The 27,574-nt window shown below is 38.5% G+C and overlaps 2 protein-coding genes across 3 annotated transcripts; both read left to right on the top strand.

Moving 5' to 3' along the window:
• The first annotated feature begins 95 nt into the window (after window positions 1-95).
• On the top strand, window positions 96-27,237 carry nkx2.1 (NK2 homeobox 1). Of its 2 annotated transcripts, XM_055006183.1 has the most exons (7): window positions 96-159; window positions 9,151-9,197; window positions 9,618-9,659; window positions 9,972-10,022; window positions 21,571-25,318; window positions 25,951-26,159; window positions 26,259-27,237. In XM_055006183.1, exons 5-7 carry the CDS (start codon window positions 24,952-24,954, stop codon window positions 26,625-26,627), a joined length of 945 nt encoding a protein of 314 aa, XP_054862158.1. In that variant the 5' UTR covers window positions 96-159; window positions 9,151-9,197; window positions 9,618-9,659; window positions 9,972-10,022; window positions 21,571-24,951; the 3' UTR covers window positions 26,628-27,237. The 2 variants fall into 2 exon arrangements, with proteins under 2 accessions (XP_054862158.1, XP_054862157.1); XM_055006182.1 differs by having other exon boundaries at window positions 97-159; window positions 25,951-27,237.
• On the top strand, window positions 12,080-16,600 carry nkx2.9 (NK2 transcription factor related, locus 9 (Drosophila)). The gene is made up of 2 exons (XM_023272632.3): window positions 12,080-15,100; window positions 15,545-16,600. Exons 1-2 carry the CDS (start codon window positions 14,941-14,943, stop codon window positions 16,117-16,119), a joined length of 735 nt encoding a protein of 244 aa, XP_023128400.1. The 5' UTR covers window positions 12,080-14,940; the 3' UTR covers window positions 16,120-16,600.
• Window positions 27,238-27,574: the final 337 nt, after the last annotated feature.

Here is a 27,574-nt window from a genome sequence, read left to right as displayed (position 1 = left end):
GCGTCGCCATTGGTCCAAAAAGTTTGACATGACAAGTCCTCAGAGATGCCCGCCACCCTCCTCCACCTCCAGTCCTCCTCCTCCTCGTCCTACTCTCCCATCAGAAAGCAAAACTGGGGATATGCCACCATGAATGCGTTTGTTACTGACACAGATAGGGTGAGTATAATGCAATATCAAGATTTTGGATCAGATCTTGCAGCAGTGATGTGACGCTGGATGAAAAGATGAGTAAAAGCAGCCGCTGGCGGCGATCCCAAAGTAACACCAACTGAGAAAATAGTCAGATTGTCAGAAAAGCGCATCAATTTGTGCATTTTAAACCTCACTAAACAATAAACTGTATTTAGTTATATTTTTAAGATAAGATAAGATAAAGTTCTTTATTTCTCCCCACTCCAGGGGAAATTTACATTGTTACAGCAGCTTATGTAACAGTAGACATATTTAATGTCTATGTCTTTATATTAATAATTAAGCCTTTCAAAATAAAATTAAAACCTCAAATCTACTGTCAAAAGCTGACTTTGGGTGGCTTTACGCTCCACTACACCAGCCTTCATGTCAAGCTTTTAAATGGCATCATTAAGGAAATGGGAGGAAATGAATGATTGGTTTAGAGTAATGCAATTAGCTGGGAGATGTTTGTAAATTATATCTCAATGCGCTTAAGGATTATCAAATTTTTGTTCTCAGCTATCATTCGTCCATGTTTTTTTTATCAATTCTCTCTTTAAAGCATCAAAATCGAGGCTATTACACTTTGCAAAACACACCAAAAGGAAATCCCTTCGTGGCACAACGGTTTGCTGAAAATGAAGCCACCAAAAGGCGAACACCTTTGGAGAGAATCCTTCTAGTCGTGCAATCTGAAAATAAATGAATTAAATAAACCGCAGACAGTTTTGACTGCTGTGCCAATTTTGAATCGAGTATTATTTGATTTATTTAGACACGTGAAACGAACATTACACTTTAAAGCGCTGTCTTAACCCAATCATTGTCACTTTTTCATTTTAAACTGGAAGGTTCTTTGATTTGCATGAAGGCTTTGCACCGGACAGGCCAAATGTTGCCCTTTTTTGCAGCCAATTACGCATAGCATGCGTTAATGGCATGCAGGCTTTCTGAGCTCTTCTGTGATAAAATAATTACCTTTTATTTCTTGACCTTTACATAATTGGCTCTCAGGCTCTAAGTCTACAGTCCAGTGTCTTACAAAGGGATTATTTCCAACTTTACTACCTCTGCATACGTGCACTCGCTGCAGAGAGAAACCCCACTTGCAAGCAATAAGAAAGATTTGTTGCTGCCCGACACCAGAAACAAACACATGCCATAACTTTGCGCCTTCACTCTCTCTCTCCCCGTTTTTGACACATGCTTTGGGTTTTCTCGTGTCATATTTTTTAAAAAGGCCACGGCGCATGACTGACCTTCATCTCTGCACAAATCTGAGGGGATCAGCGCGCATGTAAACATCAAACAGCACCCCTGGAACAGCCGAGCAATTAGGAATATTGTTGAAAAGCGGCTTTGAGGGGCCAGAAAATGTACACAAAGTGGTCCTCGGTATTTGTTTCAGCAGGCAGAGTCTTTGAGGACTGGATACTGGAGGAGGGAAATGTATATTTGGTTTGGTTTTCCCACCTTTTGAGGATGGCGCAAAGCTCTGAAAGTGCACAAATTACAGTGCACCAGTACAAGTCAGGTAAACTTACCTTTTAAGGAGGTGTAAATGTTATTTTCTGTTATGTTATATATATATATATATATATATATATATATATATATATATATATATATATATATATATATATATATATATATATATATATATTTTGTTTTTGCATTATGACATTTTTGCCTTAAGACGACGGAATTGGAGCCTGAGTTGATGATGTTTTTCTTTTCTTTCATTTTTTTTTTTGTAAATTTAGCACCGCATCGCCGCCTGTGCCCCCCCACCTGCCCGTCCTGCGCAGCTCCCAGGCCACTAATGCGTCAAGGATAGTGTTTACTGTTGGAGGGGGGGGGGGGGGGGGGGGGGGGGACGTGCTCGACTTGTTTCCACTGAGGTGCCTCTGGTGGCTGAAATAACCAAAAGGTCAGTGTCGAGGGATCACAGGTCTGCGGAAAACTGCTCCATCTTCATTTTCAGAAGCGGATGCACCTTCATGCTTAATTTTTTATATATATTTTTTCTGCGACGGAATAGAGTGCCGGCACAGCGCGGGGATCATGGGCGCGTTTGTATACATGTTTATCTGATTAATGACGCCAAAGAGCAACTGGGAAATATTATTATTAGAGCGCATGGTTGCAAAACAAGAATGGGAGGGGATTAAAATAATTATTTTAAATTCAAATGTAGCCAGAAATAAAGATGTGATAATTATACTCAGTGAAAGTGCAACAAATTATTAGTTATTCTTATTTTATATATTTTACTATTAGCCAAAAAGAAACGTTATCTAAACATTAATAATATAATTAAGGATTAAGGGAGTCTCCTGTCTTTGGGGTATTTAGGCAGCAACCTAAATGTAAAAATATGTATCTTAATTATTTATTTTTTCCTAAATACTGTTTGTGTTTCTGATGTTTTGCTCGACTGGGCTCCTTTGTTGGAGGCCGTTTAGCGCTGCGGAGCCTCCACGCATGATTTCCAGCCTCTACATGGCTGTCACATGCCTGTAGTGCGCACAAGCCCCCAAAATCGTCCATGTCGAATTGAATTGTTCATAGCGCCCGTGAAGGAAAGGCATCACTTGTCAGACTAATTGTGCAACAGATGGACTCAAAGCTTCTACAAGCACAACTCTGTTTCCCCCCTCCTCCTTTAATCTAAAACGGTTTCTATGAGCTCGTGCTTCTGACACACTTTTTTATTACATTAAATCAATATTGAGCTTCACTAGACGTATTCGTAGATGTTTTCAAAAATAAAAGCGCATAAATAGATTCGCGAATGTGCAGTATTTATTTTTGATTTAAAGTTTCCTCTGTTAGATGCCTTTTTTTTTTACTTCAGCTCCTGCAGGACGGACCCTTGTTTAATGCAGCCCAGCAGACTCCATTGTTTCATGCAGTGTGTGTGCAACACCAGCTCCCTCCACACTCGATAATCCATATTTCAATGCTTGGAAGGCATTTTGTAAATAATATCATATCGTCCCATATTAGGTTTCTTACGCTTCCTCCTGTTTGTTTGCATCGCTGACCTGCAGCCTTTGAGCTCTCTCCAGGCATTAGAATAACTTTTCAGAAGTTTGTGTATCACTTTACAAATATGCTCAAACTATGCAAACAACTCGAGAGCAAAAAAAAAAAAAAACACTGGACAAACCTCAGACAGATTTCTAACAGTCTACCCCCATAATATTTCTTGCAATAATTCAAAAGGAGATTACGTTGTATTAATTATTTGTTCCTGTTGTTTGCAGATTGTGTTTGCTGAATCTGTGCGGCAAACATAAGCTCCAACAGCTGGGAGGTGAAGCCAGATAAACTACAGCACAGTGGCTCCAATTGTATCTGGATTTCATGTGTTTGATTTGGTGCAGGCAAAATGTATATTTTTTGCTATAATTCTTTAAGGGAAGATGCCTGTTCTGTTAATGGGTTCCTCATTCGGTTTTAAAAAACTGGGATGAAATCAACATTTTCAGCTAGTTTCCAGATAATTATGGAACCTGTGCGTTCTTATCATAGCAGAAACACATGCATCTTCTAATTTGTAATGATTGAACGTTACTTCTTTTAAATTAGTACAAAAACACAAAGTTTTTTTCTTATTTAAACAGTCACATTGCAAGAAAAGGTTAGAAAAGTGTCCATTCTTGCGCCCTGGAGAGGAAAAAAAATCCATAAATTACAGGTTCAATTTAAACATCTCTAATTTGAGCAAGAGTAAAGTGAGCAGATTCAGAGGGGGAAAAAGGTGCACAAACCACCTCATCTTGTTTACCTGCATTACAAAAGCAGCCATAAAGCGGGATGGCACAGACACTCCCGCCTCAACTATCTCCTTCATGTGTGAGCAAAGTCACTTAACCACGTTATGCGTTTTAATTTTCACATTTTGAACAAGTGAAGACACGAGGAGCTCAGCAGTTGTCACCACATGGCCGCAGTTGCTGGAAAACTGTGTTGGGTTTAAAGTCTGGCACTGTTTTGGTTTCATCTAAACTACAAAGTCGTTTAAACAGCTGATAATTGCAGCAGGATTTCGATTAATCTTGATCGAAATAGCAGCAGGGAAACCCCCCCCCAAATGTTGCACAAGTCATCTGTTCTCAGGTCTGTGCAGTGGAGTTCAGTTTGATCCAGTGGATAAAATATGCGTAATCATCTCCAATAAGGTAAATCAATAATTTGCATCTTATGAAGTAAGTTTTTATTCTGAAAAAAATGTTTGGATTTGTTACCTCATCCAGATTTTTCTCGTCCAATTGTAACTCCTGGTGCAATTTCTTTAATTTCTTCGATAAATAACCCATCGACGCCAATAATCGTATCAATATGAAAGGGCAACGACACTAAATTAACCTTATTTTTTAAGGAAGCTGTGAAATTATCATTTTTTTCTTATTGAAATACACAGATTTTCTGTGAGAAACGCGATGATGTGAGGAAGTGGATTCTGCGCTCTCCTGAAGTCATCAATAATCAATGTAATATCAGTTTAATCCGATTAATGAAAAACAGTTTTGAAAGTGTTTTTCTTTTTCCAGTTTAACTAAATATATCTGAGCTACTTATATGTCATTCTTTCCGAACTTCAATACATCAGATTACATATTTATCTTTCAGTATAAAAGAAAAAGAGACAAAAAAGTGACAGATTTCATATATATATATATATATATATATATATATATATATATATATATATATATATATATATATATATATATATCAATTCACTTTATCATCATAATGCTCACAATTAAATAAGTAAGAAATAATAAATACAATACAATTTTGTCAGAATTTAAACAAAAAAAGACAATATATGCTAATTTTCCTCCTATAACAATTAATAATACATGCAACAACCATAACAGCTTAAATGCAAATTTGAAAAATAACTTCTGTAATTATTTTTTATATATTTTATATAAATTTTTATTCATATAAATTATAATAATTTAATTAATAAATTATAAATTTATATTTATATTTTATTGTTTCAAGGTTGAGTGTTACTTCCGCCGTTATTTTTATTCTTGTAGTTGCTAACATTATTTTTTATATTATTTCTAACATTATTATTATCATTATCATTATCGTTATTGCTAACACTATTATTACTGTTATTATTATCATCACTATTGGAATTATTATTATCACTACTGGAATTATTATTATCACTATTGGAATTATTATTATTATTATTATTATGGGGCGCGACAGTACCGATTTTATTTTTATTTTTCTATTTTTTTAAATTTTGTCATTTTCACATCAATCCACGTACATTAGTTACATCCTCACATCACTTGACTTTCCAACATTGGGCCTGAACTTCAACATTTCAAAACACACTTTCAATCAGCTGATATCCTGACTGTAATGCGCCTGAACTATGTATATATATATATATATATATATATATATATATATATATATATATATATATATATATATATATATATATATATATATATATATATATATATATATATATATATATATATATATATATACATATATATATATATATATAAATAAAATTTTAAAAAAAGTCACACTTTCTTATCTGCAGCCTTCGGACGCAGCACAGTCGCTCAGATTCTTTTTGGAGAAAACAGAAGTAGGGAGGAAAAAAAAGTTCCCGGTTTAATGTTCCCAGTGAGATCCTGCGGGAAATCCAAAGTCACCACTAATGGCTTATTATGGGGACGCGCAGTGATTTCTTGCCTCGCAAAGGGTCTGGAGGTCTGTCATCTCATACTAACTGTCCCCAAACTGACTGACGTGCATTAAGATACACAGACTTTAGAGTTATGTGTGGAGAAACGAGGCCCTGCAGTTTGTCGCCCAGAAAAAACGCAACTAATCCGGGTTATGAAGGCGCAGAAAGCAGAGAAGCGCCTCCAGCTGCTTTGATACAAATAAGACGACACTATATGGATGTTTAAGGCTGGTTTTTAGAGTCGTGCCATCGCTTGGGCGCCTTTAAAATAACCCGCATTGATGACTCTAACCTTTGCAGCGGTGACACCATTAAAGCCTCTCTGCAGGTTAGCACTTCTCTGGACTGGACTTGGCCTGGTAACTTTAGTGCGGCCTTAATGAGGACGAACGCAGGTTAACGAGTCGTGTTTCAGAAGGGCCAGGCACCGGCTTGGAGCGGAGAGGGGACACGAAGAAACAATATTTACGACACTTTTACGCATACATCACCTTGACATCTGTTCGTCTGGCACCTGGCATCCATTAGTATTAAATATTTCATTCCGCCCTAATTTGGAGCCCCTCTTTGTCCCGGGATGCTGAGGGGGAAAATGGAGAGCTTTTACCTTTAAACTGCACCTTTTACGCAGCGCTTTGCTTGGTGCAGAAACGTGCAAATGGGGTGTTGATACAGACCACACCGCCGCGTTCTGCGCAACGAGGAATCGTTGAGTCACACCTGGACTGGGCTTATATTGAATTTCCTCATCCATTCACATCCCCGCATGAGCACAGAAACATTCCTGCAATTAGTCAGATTTGGGCACACGAGCGTCAGATTTATTTTGTTTTTTATTTTTTTTGCGCAGTGTTATTAGATTACCGAGCAGACCGAGTGTTCAATATCCTCACACACAAACAGAGGTCAGATGTAGAATGTCAGGGGAGGACTTTGACAGAGTGCTGCAGGCCCTCTGATATTTTTGTTATTGAATTTGGGAGCCTGGCGCCGAGAAAATAAATGATTGGAAAATTAGGAATCATAGAAATTAGATTTTTTTTCCCCCCTCTTTGGAACATGAAGTTAAATTGTGCATAATTTGGTTCTTTCTCCTATAAAAAGAATATTTTACAGGATTAAATCACAACTGAGGCCCTTTTTTAATGGTGACACTGACATGGAAATGAAGTGTCGTATTATTTATTTTTTTAATATTTAATCCCAAATTGCATATTAGTGGATTCCGAAGCAGCTCAGGTGGAGGTGAGCTGGTTTTATTTGTAGTGTGGCCTAAAATAATAAAGGACATTGCTGAGCAGCAGCCAACCAAACAGACGTTCAGGCCATATCTCTCCACTTGTTCTTTGGTAATAATAATATTAAATAAAACCAAACTGCTGAACAATCTGTTTTAATCTCCTTTAGCCTCCTTGTGTGTCCATGTTGATCTGACCAGGGTCACTCATGCTGCTGATTCGGGGCCAACACGCACTGAAACCAGACAGATAGCAATACAGTGGCGCCATCTGCTGGAAATTTAGGGAAAAATATATTGGGAAAAAAATGGTTTTCAGGCACTGAGAAACTACTGAACAGTATTTTGCAATACTAAAAATGAAGGCTCTACTCATTTTAAACAGTAGATAGTCTGATAATTTACTGTTATTTATGGCTTTTCCCTGTTTACAGATAACCAGTAAATTCACACACAAAAAATGTATTAATTTCCGTGTTAACCCCTTAAAAAAACAATTGACCGCATGGTAACAACCCTACAAATGGACTATCCCTATTTAAAAAATATAGATAACAATTAGTAAAATTCAGTTTAATTTTAATGTTAACTGTAAAAAAATAAAAATAAAAAAGACCAAAATCTGCACAGAATGTCGACATAAAGAACTGTATTTTTACGAATATTAATTCATGGATTTTGGCGTTGTTTTTTGTTTGATTGGTTGTTTTTTTTTGTTTTTGTTTTTTTTTACAATGAGTGACTGTAAAATAGCACTGCTTTAATCTATTCCAATTAGATAAAATGTAATTATATTCCAGATATTTGCTGTTGTTTTACAGTTTTTGAATGTCAAAGTATTTAATTGTTTAAGTTTTTTTGCACCCTTTATGCCAGATTCTCACCTCTTTCATTTATTTATTTGTTTATTTATTTATTACAGTAAATGTTTTTTTTTAAATAACTCAGAAACTAAATGTATGTGTCTGTCACATCAGAAAGCATCAACTCAGATGAATGATTCTGCAGTACAATTAGTAACTGTTGCAGCTAAAGTGAGCCTTTGCATGTTCATACACAGATGGCGGTTGCACAAATATACAGATAAAAGCTAAAGATCAGTGAGCTTAGAAGCAGCAGTCTTTCCTCTTTTACCATCTATAGTGCAAATGACATTAACTGCAGCGCTGCCTTTAATATAACATTCACTGCCTTCATTGATCATCCCTCAATTATACAACAGGCTGCAGAGAAAGAGGAGCAACAGGTACAAAGTAGATTTACCTCTGAGAAATTGTTAATCTGTAGATACCATTGTGCAGGGATACTGTTGCGTTTAAAGGGGCTCTGTGCTGCAGTGACATTGACTTTCAGAGCTTTAATACATGCTAAAGTGAATTGAACTCCACCTGCAGTTGGTGGTTGGTTAGAAGGAGTTGGAGGAGGGCTGATGTGAGGAGTCTGTCTCACTTTTAATGTGTGTCCTGCAGAGGGCAACCAAGTATCACACAAGTCAGACAGTTTAGGGTCTCTAAAGAAGCTGTTTGTGCTCAGAATTAAGAGGTTTGGGGTTAAAGGTGTCTTTTCAAAATCATATACACAACCGTTCAAAAGTTTGGGGTCACCCAGAGAATTTCATGTTTTCCATGAAAACTCTCACTTTTATTCATATGCTAACATAACTGAACAAGGGTTTTCTAATCATCAATGAGCCTTTCAACACCATTAGCTAACACAATGTAGCATTAGAACACAGGAGTGATGGTTGCTGGAAATGTTCCTCTGTACCCCTATGGAGATATTGCATTAAAAATCAGCCGTTTAGAGCTAGAATAGTCATTTACCACATTAACAATGTCTAGATTGACTCTGATTAGTTTGATGTTATCTTCTATGAGGAAAAAATGCTTCTCTTTCAAAAATAAGAATGTTTCAAAGTGATCCCAAACCTGTGAATAGTAGTGTATATGGTGGTCAGATCTGTCAGGATGACCAGTTTTCTCTGTTTACACAGAGCAACGCATGAAGACGAGGCTGAAGACTGCAACAAGGCTGAAACAGGTAGAGACTGGAAATATCATGTTTTTAAGTTTAAATAGACACAGTATTAGAGAAACAGCTCTGCAATACTGCAAAATACAGACAGATGCTCTTTTACAACTTTTCAATGCCAAAAATTTTAAATAAATGACATTTTTTAATTAATCAAGTGTTGCAGACATTAAAAAAATAATTATTATTGGAGTCTTTAAGGTGCTCATATGGATGGTACATAAATCATCAGATTGCAAGGCTGGAGTAGAAAGAAAATCTGATATGTCTAGTCTTTGACTGGTAAGGGTTTTTGAATGTGCTCAGATATTGCAGTTTTCAAGAAGGTGGTTGAAAGAATTTGAGAGACGCTGCGTTTGCTTTCAAAAAACAGTGTTGATTAATGCTGCTCCTCTTGTAGTAAATAACAGAATATTATCTGTGTTTCAGAGCTGCTGATCTTCTAAAGAACCTGCTGTGATGCATTTGCGTGTAAGTAAACCTGCAGCTCCAATCAGTTTGGTGATGTTACTTCACTGTACACACCGCTATAAATACTGCAAAAATCTAAACAACTCTATGTAGATATGGATTCAATTGTAAATACTGTTTATAGAGTTGTGTCTGCTTTAAATAACAACACAAGTTCACAGCTACAATCACTACAACAGCTACAAGGTTAATAATCTGCAAATATTTACATGTGTTTAAATGTATTTCTTCAAAAACTCTGCTGTAAAATATGTTTATTTGCTGCAGACTACATGATAATTGAGCACTAGCATTCTTTTGCATCCCATATAGAACCAACATGGACTGTGGCTACAGCAAGGGTGGAAACAGTTCAGTTAAAAGGTAAGTGCTGTTGTCTTATTTTAAGAAACTTTTTTATACTTTTTGATGCTGTTTTTAACATTTACCTGAATTAAAGTGTGAATAGTTCATTCTCCTTTATATGTCTAACTCGTGATATGATTGTCTTGTTTGGAAATCAAGATAAATATTCAGGAACATAAACATCACACTGCAGATATGAAGCTTAAAGGGAACATTGTGGCTTCCAACTTCTTAATTTTTCTTGATTTTCCTGTCTTCCGGTCAATAAAATGTGATTTTTTTTTGTGTTATTAGGATAGTTAGTTCCCCCAAAACCTCAAATATTTGCAAGTGAATTTCAAAACTCTCCCCAAAAAATGATGTTCATTGAGGAGCCTCTTGTCTTAATTTGTACTTTTACCAAACTTTACGTCATACTTTTCCTCTTGATGTTCCATTTTCTAACTCCTCTTACAAAAATTCCATTGACACACATGGTCTCGCGCCTCAAAGCGCATACAAACAATCCTGACTTCCTGACACACTTTCACCGAGCAGCGACGCACAGCTGCTGCATGGTCAAGCAGCCTCACAAGACTCCTGTTTACTGCAGAGAGACTGATGTGGCTGCCAAGTCATTATCCCCCTGCAGCCCCTCTCCAAAATGCTAATGGTATTTACAGGAGAGGGCAGCGGAGGCAGGTGCAGCTGCTGGAGCGTGATGTTACACTGAGACACCATATTGGACCGAGGGGCAACAGAGGGGTCATTGTGCATCGGTGTTTAGGTGACGGATAATCAGCAACACAGGAGTCAGATAAGCATCTTTAAACTGCTTTACTGCGAGGTCAGTGCTTGAGCCAACATGTGGAGGATAGTCTCGGATGGTGAAAATAGACGGCAGAGTGGTGCTTTGGTGAGAGTTTGGCTAAACTGGGATGGATTTACTGAAGCATAGACTGCAGTGTTTGTTCAAGGTCAGGCCTCTACTGCTGAGATTTTTTTAGCACTTTTTAAATTCATCCAACCTGAAATGTTGAGTTACTGTCCCAGTTATGTTGCACTTTCTATAAGTACAGGTACAAAATAATTCTGCTGAAACACAAACTGTGTGTGTGTATATACTGTGCATGAGTCTCAAGAATTTTCATGAAATGTAATTTAGGGCAACTTTTCCTAATTTAGAAAATTCTCTATGAAGTTGAGCTCAGGAAACAACTAGATGCTAATGAGCTAACATGAGAGGCTTTAGGCTGCTGGTTAAGTTAGAAAGTAACTGGTTTCACTATTAATTGCCACCATGCATTCATAATAAAGCCATAAAAATACTTAAAGTGGAATAATAATTTCTATATGATATGATTTTTTTTCCATAAAGAACTTCTCTAAATTGCTTTACTTCTTCTCCCATATTGAAAAATTCACTAAATATTAATATGCAAAATCTGGTCATTTCAAAACTTTAACTACTGGAGCTACACTGTAAAAACAAATCAATCAAAAAGGATGAAATTTTGGCAGCACGGTGCCAGAAAAAACACGTTAAAAATCACTGGAATACTGTAACATTCAAAAACTGGAAAAGCTGAAAAAAAAAACAGCAAATATCTGCAAAACATAGTGACTTCTTTTTAGCTGATTCACACAGAATCAAACCGTGTAATTGTATAGTCATGCGTTTTAAAAGAACAAACCAGTATTTGTAAAAAACTGTGATTTTTGATGTAGATATTATTTACAGTTTAGCCTGTTTTTTGTTTGTTTGTTTTTACAGTCAACATACAAATGAATACTATTTTCTGTGATTTTACTCCATATTATTTGTAATTTTGAAAGGCTTAATAAAATATTTTGCTTCTTTTTCAACCTTTTTCTTTATATATATATATATATATATATATAGAGAGAGAGAGAGAGAGAGAGAGAGAGAGAGAGAGAGAGAGAGAGAGAGAGAGAGAGAGAGAGAGAGAGAGAGAGAGAGAGAGAGAGAGAGAGAGAGAGAGAGAGAGAGAGAGAGAGAGAGAGAGAGAGAGAGAGAGAGAGAGAGAATGACTAGAAATAATACATATCTGTAAAATAATAATATTTTTGCTATTTAAAATTGAGGAAATAAAGTGCACTTTCACAGCCAAACATACAACCACTGGGAAAAAAAATCAGATTTTGATTTTGACATTATTCACAGATTTGGACTGTTTTCTTGGGGATAAAATGTAAATTATTAATCAATGAATTAGTTTTCTGTGTGATTTTACTTGATATTATCTGTAACAAGAGAACATCTGAAAGTTTCTTCTTCTTCTTTTAAACAGTTTAACTGTTGCCTTCTACATCAGTAAAAAAAGAAAAGAAGAAGTGCATTTCCAAAGCACACTTGCTGCATATTGGACCGTGATTGCCAAACAAAAACATAAAATCTTCCTCTTGTGTTAAACTTAAGCACAAACATTCACTCATAGTCAAACTCTGCAACATTCTGCAAGATGAGGGGCATAAATTCATGGGAACCAAAACACAATTTTGAAGCTTGGGAGAAATTAATAACTAAAATGTTATTTATGATTTGGCTAATCCCCAAATGTGACTTTCTGTTTAATTGCAGGCTGCAATAATATTTATTAGAAGACTCCTTATAGCTCAGGTCTCAAAGTGTCAGTTGAGCTGCTGACTCCAGAACCATGTGAGAAAAAAATCTCCCTTTGGCTGAGGAGGGATTGGGGATGGAGAGCTGAACAACAGAGTAAATATTTGGCCATGGAGAGCTCTTGGGAGCCGCAGAGAGCCCTCTCTGGCTGAAGCCCTGCGGGTGTTAAATAGATTAAGGGGGCTGTTGGGTCATTGTGGAAAGAGAAATTCCCGCTCTTTGGACATGACTTTTTCTTTGCCTTTGCGTGTTTTTGCTCTCCAATCGAGTGGCCTCTGCAAACTATCCACTCCTAACCTGCAGTACTGTAATCCTCTGCTGTTTGTCAACCACGAGGAGGGCCGCAGTGTACACAGAAATACGGGAGGAGTCCATGTATTGATGGCAAACACTTAAAAAGCTGCTCCTTTGGGTTTAATGAATAAGCAATGCGGTGCGTAAAAGTCATTATTGGTGAAAAAATCGGATAAAGGTGCATTTTTTGAGCGTGTAGGACTAAAAAATAAAGGTCGTCGCTTTTGTTGAACCCTGAAAATCTAAAAGGAGTTTAATACGTCCTGAATTACGCATGTAATATTGCTCGGGGCTACAGACTTGGCGGCAGTAGACGCAGAGCAGTAGATAGTGTCCCAGATTCCTATTCAGCTCCATTGAAAACCATGACAACACGGAACAAGCTCGGATTTATCCTGCAAAGTTAAAGGACATTGTGCCGGGGCGTCAATCAGGCATTATTGCGGGACTGAACAAATGCAAAATCTTGACTGGAACAAATGCTTCCAACGGGTCTCGGACGCGGGGCTACATTTTCCCCCTTTGTTCCCCTTCTCTGGTTGGCATGTATTTGTGTTCCCCCTCGTCCGACCACCCAGGACGAACTGGGGAGGCAGGTCCACCACCAGCAGCACCACTAACACCAGCAGCAGCAGCAGCACTCCGCTCCTCAGGCACCTCGCTGAAGTAGATGAGGGTCGATATCAATATCAAATACTTAGAGAGGGAGAGAGGGGGGAAAAAGCGAAACCCAGCCCCCACATAAGGCTGGATTCACGCTTTGCATTTAATGCGTTTTATATGAGACTAAAAGAGCCACACACCAGCGCGTAAAGCGTCATGATTGGGCCACTTTAACGTGACTGGATACAATTTTTAAAAGTAATTAAAAGAGGAAAAGTAATGCATTAGAAGCCACAGTGGGTCCTTAAAGTTGTGCGCTTGCAGAATGATGGATTATTGCTAATTTGTCTTGATTACCAATTAATAAAATCTTGTCAGCAGCAATAAATCACTGATGCAATTTATCAGAAAGTGAAGCCGGATGGTCGGATGGATGAGCTGCAAAGATTTATAAGGTGCAATTAATCTGCCCTTCAGAAAACAATCTGTGATTATTATTATTTTGTATAATGAAGACACTTGCGTTTTTTAATATATAATATTTTCCAGCAAGACTCCGATAATGATATATTTCATATCATCACAGCAGTGTTTTACTGTATCGTCATTTATTATCTCTTCAGTTTTCTCCTTAAAACTATTATTGTAGGTTAAAAATCGCTTCTTAAACTTGAAATTTACACATTTTCCTTGCGTAAAAATCACGCAAAACACTCATAAATCATCCAGAACTGTCAAAAAGAAGGACCATTCCCTAAAATGTCAAAAAGAGGCCACTAGAACAAATGTTTGGGAATCCTCCGACCACCATAAAACTTCTCACGCCCGCAGTTTGCGCGCCTCTAATGGGAGTATTAGTTAAACCAACTCGCAGGCATCAACGCTAATTGCTCACTTTGTATGCAAATATTGGACACGTTTGTTTGGTAACGAGAGGAGGGGAGGGATGAGATGGAGGAGGGTGACGAGGGGAGGAGAGTGAGGAGGGAGAGTTTGATGATGGGACGGGCTCTGTTGTCAGCTGCCACCCAAGACGTGATTCAGCTCCAACAATTACCATTATCTGTTTCCCAGTTTGACGATACGGGACGAATCTGTAATGATGACGAGTGTTTCCTTCGCTCATTGTTGAGTTTTTTTCAGACTCTTTCTCTGGGTCCACACCTAACTATCATTGGGTGACAACACTCCAGCTATTCAGGGAGGAGGAGGCTTTATAAGCAGGAGGAGTGTTTGCAGCTTATGGAGAGCTGTTTGTGTAAACACTGAGTACGCGAACACACTGGTGTTTGGACAGTGCGTAAAGAGGATCCTGTGCGTTTTTTCTCCCTTTTTTGGATAGATTTACTTCGAGTATTTGCTTCTTTTTTTTTTTTTTTTTTTTTTTTTTTTACCGGGATTTCATGCGAGGACGGCATGGCTGCACCCACCAAGTTCAGTTTTTCCGTCAGGAGCATCCTGGATCTGCCGGAGCGGGATGCGGACGCAGCGCCGCGGTCCTCCCCGGTTTACTCTTCCTGCTCCTCCAGCTCGCCCTACACCTCCTGGATGGAGTGCGACCGGAGCCCCTGCATGTGTAAGTTCATGTTTGAAGCAAATATGCTGACTTTTATGAGTACTTCTGTTCTGAAAAAAACATCTTTACTCTGAAACTGATTTTTTTAACAGCCTTATTTAGACACTTTGACATGACTGATAACCTTCAAAATTAAAATAAACTCAAACTTTAAGGAGATAGATAGATAGATAGATAGATAGATAGATAGATAGATAGATAGATAGATAGATAGATAGATAGATAGATAGATAGATAGATAGATAGATAGATAGATAGATAGATAGATAGATAGATAGATAGATAGATAGATAGATAGATAGATAGATAGATAGATAGATAGATAGATAGATAGATAGATAGATAGATAGATAGATAGATAGATAGATGCGTAAAATGCATCATTTTCAGTTTCTCAACACTATTTATTTTAATTTGTACATGTTCTTGTGTTTGTTTCTGCAGCCTCAGATGAATGCAGCTTTGAGGCCTCTCCAGACTCAACCAAGCCGGATGACTCGTCCCTCGACTCGGAGCCAGAAAGGACCAAAAAAAGCAAGAAGCGCCGCGTTTTGTTCTCCAAAGCCCAAACCCTTGAGCTGGAGAGACGCTTCCGCCAGCAGCGCTACCTGTCCGGCCCGGAGAGGGAGCAGCTGGCCCGCCTCCTCAGCCTAACCCCGACCCAGGTGAAGATCTGGTTCCAGAACCACCGCTACAAGATGAAGAGAGGCCGAGCGGAAGGAGCGCTGCAGGACTTGGAGATACCGCAGCCTCCGCCGCTGCTGCGCAGAGTCGTAGTTCCGATCCTGGTGCGGGACGGGAAACCTTTTCACACCTGCTTACTTGACACGGAGAAACTTGGCTGCTTACCTCCATCCTCTCAGGCGGTGCCCTTCCATTTGGCCTACCCGTCTCTGCAGCATCCATCCGCGGTTCCTCTCCCTCCGAGGTACCAGCAGCACTTTCCGGCCGCGGCAGCCTCCAGATTCGCCTGGAGAGACTTTTGGAGCGACTCGGTCCCCTTTAATGCCTTCAAGTGAAGGCCTCGTTTTCAATGCACAAACTCATTTAGAAGGGCATCAAATGTTTTCTGAATGTTTTGGAAATTTTCGAGCTACTTAAACATTTAGATTTTTACTATAGAAGGAAAAGAAATTTTGCACATTTTTATTTGGATATTTTTACGCGTGTATGTGACTGTTTTTGAAAGATTTTCTCTGACATGGCTTACTTGTGTAGTCTGTAGATTTTTAATTATCCAGCAACATAATGTATTTGTATCTTTCTAAGCTTGTTTTGAAACATAATATTTGTATATAATAACTTTTGTTGAAGACAAATGAGATCCAGTAGGCTGCATTAGGCGGTGTAATAGAAGAGGAATGCTGAGCAGCAGAGCCACTAGTAGCCTGAAGGAAGAAATAATGTTATTTGTCGTCTTTAAGGAGACTTTTTAAAAGGTTTAACTGTTTCTTTTTGTGAACAAAATTATTAATAAAACCTCTCATATTTTGTTTGATATATTTTACAGTGTAATGTGCTTTCTTTTTGTGTTGAACAGAATCTGTCCATGTCTTTCACAGGATAAAACTAATAGAGTAAAGCCTGTTGTAAAATATAAAATACCAAATGTAGCCTTAAAATAACTTTAATTTGCAGAGTCTAAAAATATGTAGCAGGTCATGACAGGGGCCCCAAGAGGCTTTTATAATGTTAAAAAACTAATTATGCACCCAAAAAGCTGAGCAAACATCACTTTCTAAAAAGGACTGGATGTGGTTAAGCATAAGAATACCCAGTAAACATTACAGCCTCTCTCACTGTGGCGGCCTGTTGTTGTCTGGGACCAGGAGCTGCTTTTCACTTACACAATTAACTTTTGTTATTTTGTTATTCTGGGAAAAGTGGGATAAATGCAGCTATTAGAGTTTATCTGAAAACCTTAGTGCATGTGTGTGTATTGCAGGTTGGAAGCGGATGTGTTTTTTTGGAATAAAAAGGCACAAAATCATTTTTTTTAAAAACAGTAACTCAATATTTCACAGGTATTGCATGAAAAAAAGACCAAAAGGGAGGTTTAATTGATGTTTTTGCTGATTTTTTTTGGTGAAAAGAACCCTTAGCAGTGAAATAACCTTCATATAGTTTCAGATTCTTAGATATTCTCACATATAAATGACTGATTAGCACCGTCGCCCACTCTCGTTTGAATATCTTATCCTGAGAAATATGCCTCGGTGTTTAAAATCATGTCAGGTTTTCATCGGTGACGAGGGGGGTTCTTGTGCTTTCACGCCGCCTATAATGTTGTTTGCTCGTCCTGTGACCCTGCAGCCCATCGTCCCTGTCACCTGGCCCTTTGTGTGCCTCACTGGGGCCACCTTGTATCACATATGGAGGGGACTGGCCGAACCCCTCAGCTCGCTGCATCTCCCCTTAAACACTCTTTTTGTCCGGGTGTCTCCCTGTGAAAGAACCATTGTCCCGCGTCCAAAAGGGACCGAGACAAAATCTTTAGTGTTTCAATTCCCGTGATGTTTAATCAGTCCCTGCGACAAATTTATGAGGTTTAACTGCACAATGGTGTTTTAGAGCATCTTGGGGTTTAAGGGTGACAAAGACAGGCTTTTAGAGGTTGCCATTGGTTTTTTAAGTTGCTCAGAGGAATTGTCTGAAAAGGATGGGCTTGTATTAGCCGGCCCATCCTATAGTTTTACTCACTGGCCGGGCCTGGGGGCCCCATTCAGGAAAGTTATAAGGCCCACATAAACTGGGCCACAGGCGGAGTTTTGTTATGTTGCTGCAAATAAAGTCTAATCAATATTAACTGCAGTCACAATTAAAAATACTGGTTCATTTTTTTACATTTTTGCATAGATTATTTTGTTTTTTTTTTTCCTAACAAAAATCTTTACAAAACCCTGAACTTTCCTCACAAAACTGGCCTCTGTAATCTTTTCATTCGGCAATATTTAGCTTGTCATAGTCAATCTGGAAACAGTAAGAATGTCTAAATTAGATACTCAAGAAGTGGCTGCTTGTTTCTACTCACCGTTGCAGTCTTCAAGGTAACTTTTGCATCTCTGTCCTTTTAGGAGCAGAAAAAGCACAGTTAATTTAGGTTGGATGTGCAAGTCTAAGCAAAGATGTGTCTAGAGAACAAATGCATCTGTGAGTTCCACATAGCATTTAAAGAAAGACTGTGTTATTTATACGATGTATCAGACTGAACTTTTCTTTTTTGTAAGTGGTGTAGGAACACAAACAGTAGAGGTGATCTAGCAGACATAAAAACAGTGAGACAAGCTGAGACAGTGGATGTGTTTGGGGTTGATATGTAGAAATTTAAATCTGAATGATTTGCTTCTAGAGTTTGTTAGAAACTTGGTGAAACTGGCATTTTGTATTTGCAGAGTCTAGCGTAGATATTCTTTTACAGAATGGAAAGCATATACAAGCGGAAGAATAACATTTTTTATAAAACACACAGAGGAGAAAAAGCAAAGAGAGCAACATAAACAATAACAGTCAAATTAACACTGATTAATAAAGAAGTTGTTAATTCACCCTTATATAATGCTGATTTGTAAGTTAGAATGTTTTAAAGCTGTATCAGCCACTTGGAGCAATAAAGTTGATGTTGGACCAAATGATGCAGTTGAATTAATGAAGCTGAGAAATCATACATTTTCTCTAATATGAGCAAATCTGTTTTTAAAGTTTCCGACACAGTACACTGACTTGAGAACTGAGACGTATTTAGTTGTTTAAAAGCTTTTCAATAACTGCAACAGGTTTTTCAAAAACATGATAATTAAATTATGTTCTATGCTCCCATGGGACTGAAAATGAGAAAAGATTAAAAGTGAATTTTGAGTTCTTTTTTTGAACTGTTTAACTTTTATGAAGATGTTTAATTGAATAAATAGCTAAAGCTGTCTGTTATATGACAAACAACTGACAAAATCAGAAAATATACATTTAGCTGAAATGTAATTTCTTCTTTGCAATCATCTGATTTTTGAGGATCATGTTAAGATGAATACCAGCTTTTAGGGAAGTTCTTCACACCTTAAACACAGTATTAGTGGACAGTCATGTGTAATCCTGTCTTCAAACAGCCAACATACTGTCTTGAAACATATGAGATATAATTGTATTATAAAGGTGGAGCTCATCCACCATGAAATTCTACAGAAGACTGACTGAACACATGCAGAGACAAGAAAGTCTTGATCAAAATTCAGCTTTCGAAAGCAATGATCTGGAGAACACAGCTGTGTCTCAGAAGTTAAACAGTTTAGAGGAAGCCTTCAGATGCTTTACTTCAGCAAAAATAAGAAGACTGCACATTACAGATGCTCTTTGACAAAAGCCAACAATCAAAATCAAAAAATACAAGTACGAAGTCATCCTAAAATATACACTGTAAAAACAAAAAGAATCATCAATTAAAAAATAGTGTATAACTCTAACGTTGGAAAAACTGTGAAGAATATGGCAAAAATCTGTAAAACAATGACATTTTTAGCTGATGTAAATACAGTAGGACTGTTTAATTCTATTGTCATGCATTGTGAAAGAACTGTTTGTAAAAATACTGATTTTTTTTAAGCGGATATGCGCACCGTTTTGGCCTGTTTTTCAACATTTATTGAATACTTCTTTCCTGTGATTTTACTGGTGATGGGCTGGAATTTAATGAAAATCTGCAAAATAATGATTTAAAAATGTTTTTAAAATGTTTTACCATTTTTCAGTCAACTTACATCTAATTCTTCTTCCAACTAATAGCAGATATCTGAAAAATAATGATATTTTTGTTGATTTTAGTGTAGCTTTATGGTCAGTTGTTCTAAAACAACCAATTACTATATTTTATGTGGAAATTTTTTGACTGTTTTGCCCTGTTTTTTTATGGTCAACATGTCAATAAACAGTTCTGTCTTTGGTTTAGCTATATATTACTTAAAATAACTGTAATAATGATAAATTGTTGAAAAAATGACAGTTTAAAAAAAATTTTTTTTTTACAGTGTACAGTGTTTCAGAATTAAAGGTAAGAGGTAAAGGTAAAGGTAAGGCAGAATGGTGATATTATTATAATACTGGATTATTATTGATTTTTTTTTAGCATATAAGGAGCATTTTAATTATGTGGTCGTGCATCCTACAATATCTCTGAAGCTCCTTAATGGAATTTCTTTAAATTTGCCACAAACATTCACTTGGACTGAAGGATGAACGCATTTTGGAGGTCAAAGGTCACTGCAGCCTCACACAGAACACACAAAAACATGCAATACCTCAAGAATACACTCACAAATTCCATCTAAATTTCACACAAATGACTCACAGGATTAAATGAGAAAGTGATGAGTTTATATCCTACAAACTCCTCACAGGATTAAATGAGGAATTTTACATCTAAAAAGGTCAAAGGTCAAGTTTGGACTTATATGGCTATAAACTGCAACTTTACTGGTTATCAGAAGCATACAACCATGATATTTAACTTTAGCTTTCACTATGCTATACACCTCCTGACAGTGTTATTGATAATAGGGGTGCATGATAATGGATTTCTCCCAAAAACTATGCCACTACTCACTTTGCTCAACCTACTCGTGCAAAAATCTTTCCCACTTAACCGGAGGGAACATCTCCTGCAGTGGAATTAGCACATTATTATGCTTCATGACGGCCCACTCAGACATCCAGACATAAATTACACATTCACATTGACTGTACAAAGTATGAAAACCAAAAAAACTTCAAGCTAAACTGTAAAATTTGATCCTGACAGACATTGTATGCCTGTCAACTTTCATTTCAGGGTGATGCTTTCATTGGTTGATACAGATAATAATGCCTATATTATTGTATATCCCTAATTTATAAAGATTTATCGGATCTTTTACCCAGATCATATATTTTAAAATATGAATCTGCAAAGCAACTACTAAACATACAAATAAATTTAATGCATTAAAGTCAAAATTATATTATTTTTTCTTTGTGGAGTAACTGTATTTAAGTATTTTTTAAGCAGTCCACTACAGGGTTCAGCTGATATACTCGTGTGCTATCAAATCACACAGTTTTACTTATATTGCACAGGTGTTAAGATAACAAATTGCATCTCTGGTGACAAATTTTAAGATTTGGCTACGTTTTGTACGGTCAGACATCATAGTAAGAATAGAAGAGTTAGTTGAAATTTAAAAACCTGTCAGTGGAAGCCATGGTAATTTCACTGGTACAGTTAAACAAATTTGTGTAAGGATATTTATGGTCATAATGTTCACACAGCTGGTGTTTTACTGTCCACAAATATGCTTATAGAGTTATAGATTTGAACTTTTGGTACTTCTCAGTCATTTAAATTGACTTTTTTTTATCAAGATATTCCAACAATTTGCTCATCTTCTGTACATTTTAGCAAAGTTCTCTAAGATTTATTCATGTTTTTGACCCCTTTTCTCCACTAGATGGCGGAATCACACACTGTATCACTGCAGAGAGCCCCTCACTCACCTCATGGAGGAAATGAGACCAAAGGGCGAGTTCAGTTTGTGGGGATGGAGAGAGCAGCTGATCCACTAGAGGCCGTGCTTCACTGACAAACGCCAGGTTTTCCCTCATCGAGTCTCCTCCACTATGTTGCTCTGCAGCTGCTGATTGGCTGCAGGAAACATGGCTGCCCGTGACGTCATGCGACAGGATGTTTGCTCAAAGGTTGTGTGGCAGAAGTCCAGAGTCAGGTTTAGAGCAGGGTGGATTTGGAAAACTCTGCAACACAACTATTTAAACTCCGACATCGAAGTGAGATGAATTAATTGTATAAACTATTATGGAGGAAAACAAAGGTTTATAATTCATTAATAATCAATTAAGCTCTCAGGTGAGGCGAAAAAGCACACAGAGTATCCACTTTTTCTGTTTTTTCACCCTCTCTCACTTTCTATTTGTCTCAGCTGCTCAGAGAGAAAAAAGTTAGAAAGAGGGAAAGAAAAAAAAACTCTTTGGGAAGGCGGATGCAATAATTATGCACAAATTTTGGAAAATTTGCTGAAATTACATTTAATTTATTGTGGCACAAGTTTATATGTAACGAGCAAAAAGCCCAGATTTCAAACATTAGATGTACAATTTCTTACTTCTTATACTTTTGGTGTGTTCAATATAATAATTAGGCTGTGGATATTTAGATTTCTATGCCTTTGGAGGTAAACGTGTGGTTCAATTAATGGATATGCAGCAGGATATATATTTTTAATATTTAAATCGAGGTGAAAGTAATAATATTCTGTGCTTATATCTCTCTCGACATCTCTGCGGCGTGTTTACGTGGTCAATTTCCATCCTTTGAAGGAAAAAAGAGAGCCTATTTTTCATTTCTTATAACAGCAAGTAGCGTCTTTTCACTTTTTTTATTGCGCACACTTATTTTTCCAGTCTGGAGCTGCTCTTTGGATTTATATCATGGCACCAAATCAGTTCATAAACAACAACGTGTAGCCTCGATAACAAAAGACTCGCCAACCTCATAGCCGCCACTTCAAAGTGTCCTCATTATTGTGAGGAATTAGCCGGAACATTTGAACTAATTGCTGCTAATTGGCCATAATAGCCGTGCGCCAGAACAGGGAAAAGGTACTGATTTAAATGATTAAGAATGTCTTTGCGAAAATTCCGCAATTAGGCAACGCATAAGCAAGATTTACCTTGGATGCAGGGAAAGGATGCTGTAATTTTAATTGCCTGTGATTATATGGCCTACGCATTTACGCACCGCCAACCTCGGCTATCATCCAAACTATTTATCTTTAGCTGTAATATTTAGCCTCGGACTATATGATAACTCATTATAGATGATTGTAAAGCAGACAGGAAGGACATGGATTGTTTTGATATATGTATATGGGGCTCTTTAAATTGCACCTGGAAATAGAGCAACAGATTATCCCGCAGGAGGAAGCAGGCAGCCGTGAAATGTACAGCAAGAGGAGACAGTGAAATGCAAGAAAATGTGGATGGTGATCCCCGTGAAAAACTGTCACTGGTGAGGCTGCAGCAGCTTGCACCAAGGTACAACTGTAACAATCGCACAGAATATAAAAACCAAGCATGCTACGTTACAAAAAACGACAGAAAAAGGGGTTAGAATCACACAAGAGTGAAGCAAATTGCAATGTGAGGCTGAGCTGCCACCAGAAGACGCTGTGCTTCTTTAATTCCTGCATAAGGTGACACCGGTTCAACCTGCAGGAACAGACTTCTGTGGCATTTGCTGCTGCAAGACTGGCTGACAAGAGCTTCAGAAAATCGAATTTTAAGGGGTTTTTTTTTCTGCTTCGTTTGAATATTTTCACAGCATCTTTTCAGCTCTGGTATGATCCTGACATCCACAAATTGTGTAAGTCAGAAGTTACTGCACTGATTTGAATTTTTCACTGCATATATTTTAAATATTGTATGTGAATAATTTTGCTACTGAAATCAATAGACAGTAAAAAAAAATTCATATGCAGTCAAAACTATTGATTTCTGCCAAAATATTGAATCATTTAAATACCAAAAACTATTGCCTGCTAGAATTTCAATAAGTTTCAAGTAAAATGAACAATATCTATTTCATTATTCGGTTATTTCACACATTTTTTCTATAAAACTAATATTTTAAATCTTATTTGAGGGTGAAATGTGCACAGAAAGCCTCCTACAGCTTGGACTCAGGTATAAGGCACCACAACATAATTTTTTGACTTCAAAGCTGGTTGCAAAAAAAGGCAAAAAAGAAAAATCTTTCCTTAGGCTTCTGCGCAAAATCTGACAAATGAGATATGATTGGGTTAAACTGTAATGGCTTCTTGAGCATTAAGGCAAGATGCTACTGAGGGCTACCTGGCTTGTGCTGCACGAGAGTAGCTACTTGAACGCCGTTAACTTCACATGAGAGCCTCTCCTACTCCAGACTCTTTTTTATACAGGGTCTCTTTGACGAGTGTGTGCATCTGAATTTAGGTAACGCGCCGCTTGCGTCCAATGATATCAAAAGGAGGGAAAGGAGAAAAAAAACGAAGGGGGGGTTAATCATTTACGCAGCCACTTAACACGCGGATGTGTATTTATTTACTTATCAGTATCAGTCATTTTCCCTCCCCGCAAGTGCACTTTTGCATGTCTGAGTACGATAAGGCATAACACAAACAATCCTGCAATCACTGGAGGCCTCTCATGGCCATTAAAAGTCAGTAGTTCAACTGAGGAGTGGTTCTCCAACTCTCAAGTCCATATAGGCCTCCTTTCATCAAGAGGCCCTCGTAAACATCACTACAGTTAATAAAGTGTATTGTGGTCACTCGCAATCCCAAGGTGCAGCCGCGTGTTTGTCAGCAACAAGTCGACCACAAGAAGAAGAAGAAGTGGTGGGGAAAAAAACGTCTCCAAACGGCTGCGGTGCGCCTCGGAACCTCCGCTGCAGCCGCCGGGAAGAACGTTTATGATCATGCAGCGCTTATGTTATTGTTAGTGGGAGGGGAGCACATGTCTTGTAAGTGAAATTACGCACGGCGAAAGGAGGCTAGAGCTGTTTTGTATTGTTGCCGATGCCCCGCCTCTGATGGTAGCCTTAAACCTGGCACCCAGCTAAAACAAACCAAAGCCAGCACCGAGCTCCCACTCAATCCAATTAGGGCGGACTTGAGGCGCTCTCCTACGTGTTCATCTACCAGGATCGACGTTGAGACAACAGGAACCAGAGGGGCTCTGGCCAAAAAAAAAGAGAAAAAAAAAGAGAAAAAAAGAGAGAGGAGAGAGAAGGAGAGATTGCCTTGCCTTCTAATTTCTCCCTCTCGAGCCCCAGAACAATGTCGATGAGCCCTAAGCATACGACTCCTTTTTCTGTTTCCGATATCTTGAGTCCCCTTGAGGAGAGCTATAAGAAAGTAAGTATGGAGAATAACAACTTGGGGGCACCTCTCACTTCTTACCGGCAGCCGCAGGTCTCTCAGGCGGCGATGCAGCAGCACCACATGGGCCATAATGGGACTGTGTCTGCGGCTTACCACATGACTGCGGCAGGTGTTTCTCAGCTGTCACACACGGCCATGGGGGGCTACTGTAACGGCAACCTGGGCAACATGGGCGACCTGCCGTCCTACCAGGACGGCATGAGGGGAAGCGCCACGGCCACCGGCTGGTACGGAGCCAACCCAGACCCGCGTTTCTCCACCAGTGAGTATCCTGCACCTGTTCGACTTCCAGCTTTGCTTTGTAAAAATACAGGTTGTTCCGTGCTGGTGATGCATTTTTGCTGTATTCCTTTCCTCACCTTGGCGCTTTTGTGCGTAAAGACGCCCGTCTCCGTGTGCTTTTAGTTCATATTTCCTTATTTCTAGCACAAAGGAGAAAAAATCGCGCCGTGTTTTTGTATCTAATCCACTTGGTGCAACATCTGGAAAAAGTCTCATGATAGGAGACAGATTTCCTTTTGCGCAATGATTTGACACAATTTATCCACTGTTTTCTCCACATTTATCCGATAATAACATGCTGTCAGTTATGAATTGTTGTTTCTAAATTTAGTCGATGCAGTTTGACAGTTCAAATGTGGCATTTGACAGGTTTAATAGCTTTGTGTGGATCTGCTTCTAGGATGCCCTCGAAAATGCAGATGTTTTTTTGACTCCCATGAAGATAATTATTGAAGCTGTAATTGTGTGGATACCAGGGTTAATTAACTTACAACTCTGCAAATCAATATCTGGACTCAAAACTATATTTTTAAGTTCAGCTACACATTATTATCACTACTTTTTTGCAAGTAAAATTTGTGTTTTATTTAAATTTTGGTATTTTCCCACCAGTCTCTCGCTTCATGGGTTCGTCGTCGGGCATGAACATGGGCAGCATGGGCAGCCTCAGCTCCCTGGCAGACGTTGGCAAAGGCATGGGCTCCCTGTCCAGCACCCCGAGGAGAAAGAGGCGAGTGCTGTTTTCGCAGGCTCAAGTCTACGAGCTGGAGCGACGCTTCAAGCAGCAGAAATACCTGTCGGCGCCGGAGAGGGAGCACCTGGCAAGTATGATCCACCTCACCCCGACCCAGGTGAAAATCTGGTTCCAGAATCACCGGTATAAGATGAAGAGGCAGGCTAAAGACAAGGTCTCCCAACAGCAGATGCAGCAGGAGAGCGGCTCCTGCCAGCAGCAGCAGCAGCAGTCCCCGCGGAGGGTGGCGGTGCCGGTGCTGGTCAAGGACGGGAAGCCGTGCCAAGGCAGCGGCCACACGCCAACGTCCTCCGCGCAGACGCACCACCAGCAAGGGGGCAATGCCATGATCATGTCCAGCAACCCGTCCGGCCTCGGGCAGCACCAGAGCCAGCAGGTGGGAAGCACAGGTCACTCTCCAGACTTGGCGCCGCACTCCTCCAGTCCGCCGTCGCTGCAGAGCCAAGTGGCCAGCCTCTCCCAACTCAACTCCCCCGGCGCAGAGTACGGCTCGGCCCTACAGTGTTCGGCCCTGTTATACGGCAGGACGTGGTGACAAGAGGCGCCAGCTGTGCTTTAAATCTATTTAAAGAAACAAAGAAAGACATCTTGTTTTTTTTCCCTCTGTCAAGACTCGGCAAGTTTTTCTCTGTAAATGTGCGCATTCGAACAACAACCGAGAGAAAATCGGTGCAGCTCTTCTTGAAAATTTTCGCCCTTTTCAAAGGACTTATGTGGGAGAAAACACACACACACACACACACGTCCAGAAACTGCGTCTTTCTTGGGATTTATTTATGTAAATTATATTGAGACAAAAAAGAGGAATCAGCAGTCAAATAGGCCGCATAGTTGGGAACAAACTGAACCTGAACAGGGACGCGTAAATGGCTGCTGGTATTATGGGTGCTGTTAAATTTTACCCCCCATCCACGAAAACACACATGACTCTGATTTATAATAGAAATTTAATGTAAGCCGTAGATCTAGCTTGTATATTTCTGTAAACGGTTTGAATTTTAGCTATCTGTTGTACAAAGTTTTTGACGCTTTTGCCGGTTTGTTGTCGTTTCATTGGTATTTGTACGTTTTATTTCTTTGTAACTTATATAGATATTTGACTTACTACAAAAACAGTCCTATTAATAAATTATGGAAACAAGACAGTTAGACTTCTTTTTTGGTGAAATATATCAAGACGTGGGTAAAAGTGCAGAAATGTTCATTTTAGGAGGGTAAAAAAAACGAAAAATGAAACAGTGGCGCATTTTATTGCTATTATTAATATTATTAGTGCGTTTTCTATTGGAGGAATTTTTTTTGCATAGTTTATTTAACGATAAAGGGCTATCTCAAGAACCAACAAGGCAATCCAAATTTGCAAAATAGATGTTGCAAAGTCACAAAACTAAATTCTATTGTGCTAAATTAAATACTATAGGGCCCATTTTTTCCAAGTTTTGTTGTCTGCAGACGAGAAAACAGCGACCAGGCTTATCGTCC

The sequence above is a fragment of the Amphiprion ocellaris genome, chromosome 20, assembly GCF_022539595.1.
Source record: "Amphiprion ocellaris isolate individual 3 ecotype Okinawa chromosome 20, ASM2253959v1, whole genome shotgun sequence".
Lineage (NCBI taxonomy): Eukaryota > Metazoa > Chordata > Actinopteri > Pomacentridae > Amphiprion > Amphiprion ocellaris.
This window is presented reverse-complemented; position numbering and strand designations above follow the sequence as displayed.